Source organism: Vipera ursinii (genome assembly GCF_947247035.1).
Source record: "Vipera ursinii genome assembly, chromosome: 8".
Taxonomy (NCBI): domain Eukaryota; kingdom Metazoa; phylum Chordata; class Lepidosauria; order Squamata; family Viperidae; genus Vipera; species Vipera ursinii.
In genome coordinates this window covers 6,873,757-6,886,137 of record NC_139519.1, presented here as the reverse complement: position 1 = coordinate 6,886,137, position 12,381 = coordinate 6,873,757, and the positions used below count along the sequence as shown (strand labels likewise).

The 12,381-nt window shown below is 45.8% G+C and overlaps 1 protein-coding gene across 8 annotated transcripts in view; it reads left to right on the top strand.

Moving 5' to 3' along the window:
• The window catches only part of CNNM3 (cyclin and CBS domain divalent metal cation transport mediator 3), a 52,699-nt gene that overhangs the window by 26,501 nt on the left and 13,817 nt on the right, over positions 1–12,381 (top strand). For all 8 annotated transcript variants that reach the window (XR_014493116.1, XR_014493117.1, XR_014493118.1 and 5 more), the window contains exons 4-7: positions 2,722–2,891; positions 8,849–8,945; positions 9,997–10,130; positions 11,682–11,817. Coding sequence is in view for 2 of the 8 variants with exons in the window: in XM_083368203.1 (XP_083224329.1) it covers positions 2,722–2,891; positions 8,849–8,945; positions 9,997–10,130; positions 11,682–11,817 (537 nt within the window). In the remaining 6 variants the exon portion in view is untranslated. The remainder of the gene's footprint in view (positions 1–2,721; positions 2,892–8,848; positions 8,946–9,996; positions 10,131–11,681; positions 11,818–12,381) is intronic.

The window sequence follows — 12,381 nt, the reverse complement described above, 5'->3', positions numbered from 1 at the left end:
TTCATGGCTAAGGGAGGACTCGACCTCATGGTTTCCCACTTGCTAATCTGGCCTCTTAACCACTGGGCCAAACCGACTTAAAGAATTGGAAGGGATTTTGGAGGCCTTCCAATCCAATCCCAGCTTATCTTTCCTATTGCTTCCTTGTTTTCTACCAGGGCAACCTAGAAAAAAATAGAAAAGATCCCTCAGAGTCCTCGCTGGATTTTGGCTATGGCTGGTTAAGGACTAGCAGCATTTCGTGCTGTTTAATCTTGAACGGGACGCAGTGGCTCAGTGGGTTAGGACGCTCAGCTTGTCGATCAGAAGGTCGGCAGTTTGGCGGGTCGAATCCCGAGTGCCACGTAGCAGAGTGAGTGCCTGTTACTCGTCCCAGCTTCTGCCCACCTAGCAGTTCGAAAGCACGTAAAAAATGCAAGTAGAAAAATAGGGACCACTACAGTGGGAAGGTAACAGCGTTCCGTGTGCCTTTGGCGTCTAGTCATGCCGGCCACATGACCACGGAGACATCCTCGGACAAGCGCTGGCTCTTCGGCTTTGAAACGGAGATGAGCATCGGCCCCTAGAGTCGGAAACGACTAGCACACATGTGCGGGGGAACCTTTACCTTTACCTTTTAATCTTGAACTGTAGAATAGAAAGGGAAAGGACCTCCATTAGGCTGCCATAGGCAGGATGATAGGCCAGTGTCGTCGGGTATCAAGAATCCCTAAGGGGACCCTTCTCTTAAATTCAGTTTATTAGCTACACCAGGGGTCTGCAACCTGGACAACTTTAAGATTTGTGGACTTCAGCTCCCAGAATTCCTCAGCCTGGATGGGGAATTCTGGGAGCTGAAGTCCACAAGTCTTAAGGTTGTCAAGGTTGCAGACCCCTGAGCTACACTATTTTCATTCAAAGCGTAACCAGTTGCATAGGATTAACCACGGGGGCCAAGGAGCCAGTCCTGAACAGCCCGTACAGTACAGTCAAACATACATCCCAACATTTGAAATGTATTTATTTTTAGTTACTGAATGGGGTTTAGTCAGGGAAGAAATCTCACATCCCCCTATGCTGGGCATCCACACAGATTAAAAAAGAATGCGTGAAAGAATAAAACAAAATTACACCACGCCAAAAAAAAGCTGGGGTAAAAACCCAAGACACAATAACTTCTCCCTACCACCACGTTGCTTTGGGCTTTTTCTACGCATGGTATTTCTGTGGTGTCTACTTGTGGGTGGCTTTTTAGTTGTGGATTGGGGTGTTGATGGTCGGTATTAAATCATTGGCTGTTGTTTTCTCAGCTCTGAAGTACTAGATAAGCTGGTGGTAAATAGAATAAATAAATAGACTAGCCCAAAGCAAACATTCTGGTAGAGAGAAGTTTCCTGGGGATGGGATTCAGCAGGAGTCCAAAAGCTCGGAAGACTAAACCTTTGGTCCCAGTGACCGACCCAGTTTGGATCCTGCAACATTATCCTGGGACATGTATATTTGCCTTCATTTGTGACATATTTACACACTTAAATAGATCAGCAAATCGTGATTCATTGCAGTTCCCCATATTTGGTCAACATTAATCAATTCTGCAAACCACTCAACAGCTGTCTTGTGTTTCTTATGCCCAATGTGTCTTTTGATCGTAAGTCCATTTTCTTATCTGGAACAGCTCCCACGGGATAAGAGATAAAATATAAACATAACAAATAAAATAATGAAATGATACAAAAGGGAAAAAACATTTTTTGTAGTCAGTTAGTGCAGTGCAGTGCAGTAATCTGTTTGCTGTCATTTCGCTTTTCTTATCTTCAGCATTCATTGCCAACTCAACTGTTGGTTCAGCTGATTACAAAATCCCTCCAATTTATGATAAAGCAATGTAAAATTTGCATATTGAGAGGAAGCTCAAGAAGATAATAGAGAAAGGCAAACATATCCTGATAAACACAAAGCTTCAGGTTGCACATATTTCTGTCCTAGAACAATAATAATAATACTCAGCAGTCAGTTAAATGCAAGAAAACCTGCTGGATAAAATAACTCTTTTTGACCTTGCACGTTAGCCTCTTAAGAAGTCGTGCACAACTTGGTTTAATCAATGCAAGATGGATTCTTCCAAGCTGATATGTTAAAATATATTTTGCAAGCAAAATAAAGATTTAAAATAAAGATTCTAACAAATGCTCATAAATGTTCTCTTGTCATTTTTCCAGGCGTATTTCAATGTTTACTTCAGTGTTAAGTCAAATAGGCTTCATTTCATATGTTTTGAATATGACTAGATTTTTTGTGATTACTAGAGCTGCATATTGGCCAGAAAACTCCTGTTGTTGGAGGGTGTAAAAGTATAACCAAACAACTAGGCTTCCCTTGGGCATGAAAGCCAGTGAAATGGGAAGCCAACTTGGTTCTCTGTCTTCCTTCTTCCAGAGATGCTAAATCAAAACCTTTTTGTCTCATTCCTGAGTTCCTTGCTGTTGTCTGCTTTGTGTATTTAAAACCAGGGTCCCCAAACCTGGCAACTTTAAGGTTTGTGAACTTCAGCTCCCAGAATTCCTCAGCCAGCTGGCTGAGGAATTGTGGGAGTTGAAGTACACAAGTCTTAAAGTTGCCAAGTTTGCAGACCCCTGGTTTTAAAAATAAATCAGCTCTTTTCTTTTTTTTTTTCAAAAATATGATGGCAGCTGTGTTTTCTGCCTCCCCTGTTGCCACCCCACCCCCCCACCCCTCTTCCAGAGGTGGATCTCTTCAGCCCAGGCCGAATTTCGGAGAAGGTCCTGTTGCATCTGTTGCAGCACCCCAGCGTCAACCAGGAAGTGAAGTTTGACGACTGCAATCGCTTGGCCGCTGAGCATTACTTGTATCAGCGCAACCAGCCGGTCAATTACTTTGTCCTCATCCTGCAGGTACTATATGTCTAGGGTGTGCACAGGGAGGACTTTGAGGGAGGGTGAAGGCCCTGGTTCAAGGATCAGGTTAGAGGCTAAAGCAACTGCTGAAAAACAAAGCAAACCTCTGGCCAACAACGCAACAAGGCTGCTGGGCCTCCAGGTCCAGCCCAGGAGGAGCAGACTGTCTCGTGAGTTGAGGAATACTTCCAATAGAGGATCATTGTCACCGATGGGCTAGTGGTCCTGACCTGAGCAGGGAGTTGGATTAGATGACCTTCTTGCCCTATCAGAATGCTTGAAGGTTGGCAGGCTGGCAATTCTGGAACCAACGGCTGGTTCTTACTCCTTCTGTTCTGGCCACTTTTTACAGAGGCAGAATTGAGAGCATTTTAACAAACTGCACGACTGTCTGGTTTGGTGGTAGCAGAGCCCAAGATAGAAGGTCCATTCAGAGAGTGGTAAGGACAGCTGAGTACACTATAGGAAGCTCGTTTCCCGTGATTCAGGATACTGCTTATAAGCGCTTATATGTGCTTAGAGCTTTGAAACATTGATAGAGATCCCACACAGCCACTTCATGGTCTGTTTCTGTTGCTCCCCTCTGGGAGGAGGTTTCAAAGTATTTATAACAGTACTACTGTAACAGCTTTTGTTCCTTGTGCCATCTGCCTTGTAAATTTGCAGGATCCTTTTTTGTCACCATATATATGTGTACATCCGAACTAGATTGTGATGTTTCTCTTTGTCATATATATGTGTGCATGTGGGTGTATACATAATGGTTATTCTTTGAGAGCTGAATACAATGTAATTACATTTTTAATGTGTACATTTAAAGTGACAAAGTTTTTATTCTATTCCGTTCAAGAGGCTCTTGTTATCTTGTCTGGAGAGACTGCAACCCTTATCAATTTTGAAATATTAAAGAATACTTTGAACTTTTACAGGTAGTCCTCGACTTACAATAATGTGTTTAGTGACCGTTCAAAGTTACAGTGGCACTGGAAAATGTGACTTAGAACTGTTTTTCATACTAATGACCTTTGCAGCCTCTTCAGTGGTCATGTGATCAAAATTCAACGGTAACTCATATTTATGACGGTTGCAGTGTCTCGGGGTCACGTGATCCCCTTTTGCGACCTTCTGACAAGCAAAGTCAGTGGGGAAACCTGATTCGCTTAACAACCAGATTACTAACCTATCAACGGCAGTGATTCACTTAACAACCGTGGCAAGAAAAGTCGTAAAATGGGGCAAAAATAACAACAAATGTCTCACTTAACATAAAACCGGGGCTCAGTTGTGGCTGTAAGTTGAGGATCTGTAGTGTAGGGATCTAGCAACTTTAAGACTTAGGGACTTCAACTGCCAGAATTCCCCAGCCAGCCATATTGGAAAGCAGCATGGAGAGAATATGGGGGGGGGGAGGAAGGAATGCACCACTGTATTTAATGGGGAGGCATGGGACTGACCACTTTCAATCCTATGCAGGATTGGAAGAATTTCAATAGCACTTTAGTAAGTCCCCGTAGTTTCCAAGACCGAATATTGCTCAGTCGTTAAATGGAAGGGGAGCCTTCTGCGGCCTCCCTTCTTACCTGGAATTCAAAATGGTCTGGTCCATTGTGCCATTTCCTTGCATCCCCTTTCTCATGCATAAGCAGAACCCAGAACAGGACTCACCATCTCCTGAGTCAAAAGCCTGAGATGCTAGCTCTTGTTCCTCAGGCACTCCATTCAGGAGGAAAAAAGCCACCGGCATCTAAATTCTTCTGGCCTGGGATGAGTAGCAAGTCCTAATGTCAACTGTTAATGGAAGTGGGAAAGAGGTGAGATGCCACACCCAGGAGGAGGCTGAATTGCGGAGGAGGAGGAGGAGGAGGAGGAGGAGGAAGAGGAAGAGGAGAGTCAGATGGTGTGTCCTCCCTCCAGAGTGGGCTAGAGACTCGGTATTCGATCCTTTGCCTGCCCAAAGGAAACCACTCTAGGCCAGGGGAAGGCAACCTGCTGCCGGCATCAAGCTCCCTTCGTCCAGTGCGCTCCCACAGAGAGGGTCTTCTCAGGGTGCCACCGGTAAGAGATTGCCGGCGGACGACACCCAGGGGTAGGGCCTTCTCAGTGGGGGCGCCTGCCCTTTGGAACCAGCTGCCAGTGGAGCTTAGGACTGCCCCCGACCTCCGTTCATTCCGCCGGGACCTGAAGACCTGGCTCTTCGAGCTCTCTGGCCCAGGCTGAGAATTTTAATTTTAATTTTAATTAACTGGGGTTTTATTTGTTCAGGGACGGATATACGGTAATTTTTTTTAATCTGTTTTTAACTTTTGTATTTTTTGTTTTAATCACCCTGTAAACCGCCCTGAGTCCTTCGGGAAAGGGCGGTATATAAATATAATAAAATAAATAAATAAATAAATAAACCTTGGCTCTTTTATGACTCCCAGAATTCCTGAACCAGTTCACGAGTCATAAAAGAGCCAAGGTTTCCTACCCCTGGCTCTGGGCAGATTACACACATTAAAATTATAAAAGCAGCAGTAGCAATACACTGAAGTCGTAACACTGAAAGGCGTCGGGACTGCCAGTGCCACATACCTCAGGTTGAAAGCGCAGAGAAACAAAACTTTAAGGAGGTAAACGTCAAGAGGGTGAGAACTTGACAGACCTGTGGGGTGTGGGGAGAATCCCAAAAGGGGGGCCTACGCAGAGAAGATCTGTGGTCCCGTCCACATCCCTCTCCTTCATTTTGACAGGGCAGCTCTTGGCCAAGTTCCTTAGGCGTTCTCACCAAATGGGCAAGTTCCATTTGTGCCCCACATGGACACCTACCCTAAGTGCCTAGGCCAGGGGTCGGCAACCTCGGCTCTTTTATGACTCGTGGACTTCAACTCCCAGAATTCCTGAGCCAGCATAGCTGGCTCAGGAATTCTGGGAGTTGAAGTCCACGAGTCATAAAAGAGCCGAGGTTGCCGACCCCTGGCCTAGGCCCTAGGAGATATGTTTTTCATAAAGTGTCACATGGCTAAGGAGCTGGTTAGAAAACAATTTATTTTTAAAAAAGAAAGAAAGTAAGCGTGTGAACTTGGCTTATTTTTTTTTGTCAGCGCCACTTTTTATCTTATTTGTCGGGTTGGATGTTTCCAAGAATTGCCTGGAAGAGAAACGCCTTGGGAGAGTTGGAAATCGGCGTACAAGAGAGAGAAGCTTTACTTTGCCACGTGCCAGGTTTCCCTGTTTCAATTAAAACAAATGTAAAACGAACAGGGGAAAAAAAGGAAGCAAAGGAAGGAAGGTGATTTTGTCTCTCTTGTGTGAGTATCAGCTGAGCTGCAAGATGGCCCGCCGTTTTAAGAAATGCCAAGCTGTTTTTAAAATTTTTAGTTGTGCAATATGCACGTGCCACCTTTCTGCTGTGAAGCTAGAACAGCAGCCGACAGTACTGTGTTAAAAGCAATTGTGTAAACCACATTTCCCCACCTGGCCTCCCAGATTCTGAAGGGGGAACCAGCGATTCTCAGGCTAGACCGAAGCATTGATCAAATCTGGGATTTTTGCTGACTTTTCCCACCTTTTTTTCCTGGGAGAAAAAGACCCAGAATTGAAACGCTGGAACAGACATTGATGAAGGGCTTCGTTTATGCAAGTTGCAGAACTCAGGGTGAAGTGAGGGAAGGTATGGGTGTGAGGTCTCCTGAGTTCCTTGGAATTCTGGGATTTGCAGTTCCCCCCACACACACACACACGTCTGGAGGGTGCAAGATTGGGCGAGACTTCAGTAAAATCTCCCAATAAATCTGGATATCCGAGACCAGGGGTCTTCAAACTTGGCCCTTTTATGACTTGTGGACTTGAACTCCCAGAATTCCTCAGCCAGTCATAAAAAGGCCAAGTTTGAAAACCCATGTCCTAGACAGAGCATCATAGTCCTCGACTTATGACCACAATTGAGCCCCACGTTTATCTTGCTAAGTGAGACATTTGTTAAGTGAGTTTTGCCTCATTTTATGACTTTTCTTGCCACATTTGTTAAGCAAATCCCTGCAGTTGTTAAGTAACAAAGTTGTTGAGTGAATCTCGCTTCCCCATTGACTTTGCTCGTTCAGAAGGTCACAAAATTTAATCACAGAACCCTGGGACGTTGTGACCGTCATAAATATGAACCAGTTGCCAAGCCTCGAAATTTTGATCACATGACCATGAGGATGCTGTAGCAGTCGTAAGTGTGAAAAATGGTCATAAGTGCCGTTGTAACTTTGACTAAACCAAGGGTCTTCAAACTTGGCAAGTTTAAGACTTGTGGACTTCAACTCCCAGAATTCCTCAGCCAGCGTGGCTGGCTGAGGAATTCTGGGAGTTGAAGTCCACAAGTCTTAAAGTTGCTAAGTTTGAAGATCCCTGGACTAAACAAACAGTTGGAAGTGAAGGACTGTACGTTATGAGTATTTTTATAAATATGACTGTTTTAACTAATTTATTTATTTATTTATTTATTTTATTATATTTATATACCGCCCTTTCCCGAAGGACTCAGGGCGGTTTACAGGGTGATTAAAACAAAAAATACAAAAGTTAAAAACAGTTTTAAAAAAATTATATCCGTCCCTGAACAAATAAAACCCCAGTTAAAATTAAAATTAAAATTAAAATTCTCAGCCTGGGCCAGAGAGCTTGAAGAGCCAGGTCTTCAGGTCCCGGTGGAATGAACGGAGGTCAGGGGCAGTCCTAAGGTCCACTTGCAGCTGGTTCCAAAGGGCAAGCGCACCCACTGAGAAGGCCCTATCCCTGGGTGTTGTCCGCCGGCAATCTCTTACCGGTGGTACCCTGAGAAGACCCTCCCTGTGGGAGCGCACTGGACGAAGGGAGCTTGATGCCGGCAGCAGGTGTTCCCTCAGATATCCCGGACCCAAGCCATTTAGGGCTTTATAGGTCATCACCAGCACCTTGAATCTCACCCGGAGGGCAACCGGGAGCCAATGCAGCTCGTAAAGTAGAGGTGTTACATGGGAGTATCGGGAAACCCCCATCACAACTCGCGCGGCCGCATTCTGCACCAGCTGAAGCCTCCGAGTGGTCCTCAAGGGCAGCCCCATGTAGAGAGCGTTGTAGTAGTCTAAACGGGAGGTCACGAGCGCGTGAGTGACTGTGCGTAGGGCATCTCGGTCCAGATAGGGTCGCAACTGGCACACCAGGCGAACCTGGTTGTACTTAAAACAGCAGTGTCATGGTTCCGACAAATGAAACTCTTCAAAGAACTTGGAGGCATTGTTTACCTTAAAGAATCTTTATTCCAGTAGCATAGCATCGGCACCTACATAGGCAATGCCAAAATCTGAATTCCCCTCCCCTGAGCACATAGTATCAAAGCACAATTCCCTCCTCTTAATTGACAGTCATAAATCACATTCTCCAATTAGTTTGAAATGCAGGCTTTCCCTCCGGTTCTCCAACCCGCCATTTCTTATCATCTCTTATTTCAAAAAAACCTTGGTTCTCACACTGTTGCAATATTGTTATGTCTTAACTAACTCCCATGCACATTCCTCCTCCCCGCCCCCCAGTATCATCTAATTCCAACTCTAACTCTAAGAGTAAAAGATAAGAAGGAAAATGGCTGCATCTCCATATGGTGTCCATGCAAGAACATCCGATGTTAGCAGCGTTGACAAGCAGAGAACAGAGCAGTGATTTAAAAGGCAACCATCCTTGGCTCTGAAGAAAAATGGGCCTTGCTATTTGGAAAAAGCAGATGGATTGATGCCATGTGCGTCTCTCTGGGGCAGCTGTTTGGGGTGACCCCTAATCAGTGAAAGGAAGAATTAAGAAAGAAAAAAAACAGCCTTTTATAAGAAGAAGGGAAGAGAACAACCAAAATCCAGGCTCTTAATTGGATTTGGGAATCTTAGAAGTGCATTTTATTCCTTCTCCATCCAGCCCGAGATTCCTCTGCTTATTTTGCCTTTTTCCTCCTCTTCCAGGGCAGGGTTGAAGTCGAGATTGGGAAGGAAGGGCTGAAGTTTGAAAATGGCGCCTTCACCTATTACGGTGTCTCAGCACTTACCGCTCCTTCTTCAGGTGAGTCCCGTGCTCAGTCTTGAGGGGAGCAGCCCCTTTGGAGGTGGGGAATTCACCCCAGAGACCTTTCTTCCAGCTAACTCTTAATGTGGGAGATCGGTATGTATTTGGCTCACCCTTTTAAAGCAGAGGCCAGAGGCTGTTCAACTCCTATTTGTGTTGCTTAACTAGTGTGAAGGTTGCCACAGTTTTCATTCCTGCCTTCCCAGTGTTAACCTAGTCCAGGGGTAAGCAACCTTGGCTCCTTTATGACTCGTGGACTTCAACTCCCAGAATTCCTGAGCCAGCATGGCTCAGCTTGGAAACTCTCCCTTTCCCCTCAGCATGGCTGGCTCAGGAATTCTGGGAGTTGAAGTCCATGAGTCATAAAAGAGCCAAGGTTGCCTATCCCTGGCCTAGTTGATGGCTGTCATCCACCCGGAGGTCTCTGCCTGAATTGGGATCCATGGTGGGATGAAAAAGTACATTTCCTCCTATGCCTTTTTCCTCATTGAAAAAGTGATCCACATATGCACACTCAGAAATCAAAATACAGATAAATGCTCGACTTACAGCCATTGCTTTAATGAGCGCACCAAGTTACAACAGCGCTGAAAAAAATGAGTTACGACTCATATTTCACACTTGCGACCATGGCAGCAGCATCCTGGTCACACAATCAAAATTCAGACACTTGGCAACCGATCCATATTTATGATGGTTGCAGGATCCCAGGATCAACTTTTGCGACCTTCTGACCAGCAACATCAGTGGGGAAGCCAGATTCACTTAACAACCTTGTTCCTAATTTAACAACTGCCATGGTTCGCTTAACAACTGTGGCAAGGAACTGTGTCATAGAGTGGGGCAAAAGTTACTTAAGAACTTTGGGCTCAATTGTGGCCGTAAGTCGAGGACTACCTGTAGTAACTTTTAGCAAAGGCAACAAATCCGTTCAGAACCATGTGCCGTCTTCATGAGAACTAGAAACCTGGTTCCCTTAAAAAAAATAATCATGGCTTCACTATCTTATTTCCAAGCCACCCACAGTGTTGCTTTTTCCTTTCAACAGTCCATCAGTCCCCAGTGTCCACTCTGCGGATGAATCGTCGTGAACAACAGGTTGACTGCGCAGAGCCCACCAATTATTCGGCATACTGCCCTGATTACACTGTCCGAGCACTCACTGATCTGCAGTTCATCAAGGTAAGCACTGACCGCCAGTGATTTGCCAGGCAGAGGGAGATCTAAGTTTGTATAAGCCAGTGAGTACAGGTAGTCTTCCACTTACTTGCAAGCGTTTGTTTAGTGATCGTTCGAAGTTAACAACGGCGCTGAAAAAGTGACTTGTGGCCATTTTTCACATTTACGACCATTGCAGCATCCCCAGGGTCACGTGGTCAAAATTTGGACACTTAGCAACTGGCATGGATTTATGATGGTTGCATTGTCCCAGGATCACGTGGTCACCTTTTGTGATCTGACAAGCAAAGTCAATGGGGAAGTCAGATCATGTGTTTGCAAACGCCAGCTGAAAGACCCTCGTTTTCTCTTGGAATATTTGCATGGTGACTGCTATCTCAAATGGTTGTTTAATTGAAAGTTTAAAATAGCAGTAGCAGACTTATATACTGCTTGACAGTGCTTTACAGCCCTCTCTAGGCAGTTTTACAGAGTCAGCAGGTTGCTCCCAACAATCTGGATTCTCATTTTACCCACTTTGAAAGGATGGAAGGCTGAGTGAACCTCAGGATCGAACTCCTGGCAGTGGGCAGAGTCAGCCTGCAATACTGCATTCTAACCACCGTGCCATTATTCAGAAAAAGGCTATGGCTTTTAAAATGTTTCATCTGGACCAAAGATACGACTCCCTCCCTGAAAAATAGATTGGTCTTAAGGGCTTTTGGGACACAGCAAGTTCAGAAGTTGCAAACAGACTTGCTTTTTGTTCCACACACTTCTCCTTTACTTCCAGGGTAGAAACTTTAACAAGTTCTTACTGGTTGACTAGATCAGGAGTCTCCAAACGTGGCAATTTTAAGACTTGTGGACTTCAATTCCCAGACTGTGTGGCTGGAGAATTCTGGGAGTTGAAGTCCACAAGTCTTAAAGTTGCCAAGGTTGGAGACCCCCTGGCAAGAAGGAAAGATGGCTACCCCAATGGATGGTGCCTGCATACAGTGCTGCATTCTAACCACTGCGCCACTGTGAATTGTGCTTTGTTTTTTTTAATTGAAGATTTTATTCTTTTTCACTTGGCTCTGGGTTTGTCCAAGGAAGGGAAAGAGCAGTATCGTAGTCGGAGTGACAGTGGTGATTATTATTAATATTACAGGTAGTCCTCAAATTACAACAATTCATTTATTGACCGAAGTTACAACGGCACTGGGAAAAAGTGATTTGTGAACATTTTTATGAACTGTTGCAGCATCCCTACAGGCATGCGATCGAAATTCAGATGCTCGGCAGCTGACTCATATTTATGATGGCTGCAGTGTCCCGGGAGGGTCACATGATCCCCTTTTGCGACCTTCTGACAAGCAAAGCCCACGGGGAAGCCAGATTCACTTAACAACTGTGTTACTAGCAAGTGCAGTGATTCACTTAACAGCTGCGGCCAAAAAGGTCGTCCAAGGGGGCAAAACTCACTTAACAAACGTCTCGCTTAGCAGCAGAAATTTTGGGCTCCCTGGTGGGTCATAAGTCGAGGACTACCTGTCTTTGGCTGAACTTCCGCACGTGGCGGCGTCTTTTCAGGTCACCCGTTTGCAGTACCTCAACGCTCTTATGGCCTCGAGGATACAGAACTCGCCGCAATCCCCGGAGGCCGTGGATCTGAAAATCATCCCCAGCAGCCAGACGAAGCTCCTCAATGACAAAAACGTGGCAGCAGGTGGGCCCTTTCACCTCTGGGGCGAGCGGTTGGGACCCTCCCCTGACTTGGCAGCCGTTTGGCTCTTGGCAGCCCCTCGAGCTGACGGTGGAAGCCTTTGCCCCCGAGAGCTCGCAGCCTCCTCCGGCACAGAAGAGGGAAGCGAGAAAGGGCGAGCAAAGGGCTGGTGGGCACCTTAACCATAGACTGCGGAGGGAAGGGGCCGCCTGGCTCGCTCTGCAGGGGGAAGGGAAAGAGCTTTGGGGAGCTAAGGAGCTTCGGGAGAAGGTGATGGGGCAGGAGGAGTGGATGACCCCAGATGGGGTGGGTCATATCCAGGCACTTGGAGGGGTGTGTGTGTGTGTGTGTGTGCCTCGAGTGGCTTCCGAAGAGCCTCTTATCATTGGCGCTCTTGGCCCGGCTTCTCCAAAGGTCTCTCTTGTTCTCTTTCTGCGCCTCTGCTTCCAGGAGCTAAACAACGCTCTTCCTCCTGTTTGTTTCTTCCTTCTTCCTTCCAGCCTTCCCGCTAAATCTCTCTTTCTTTGGCACAATTGAAAACTGCATTTAACACAGGCCTCTCTGCCA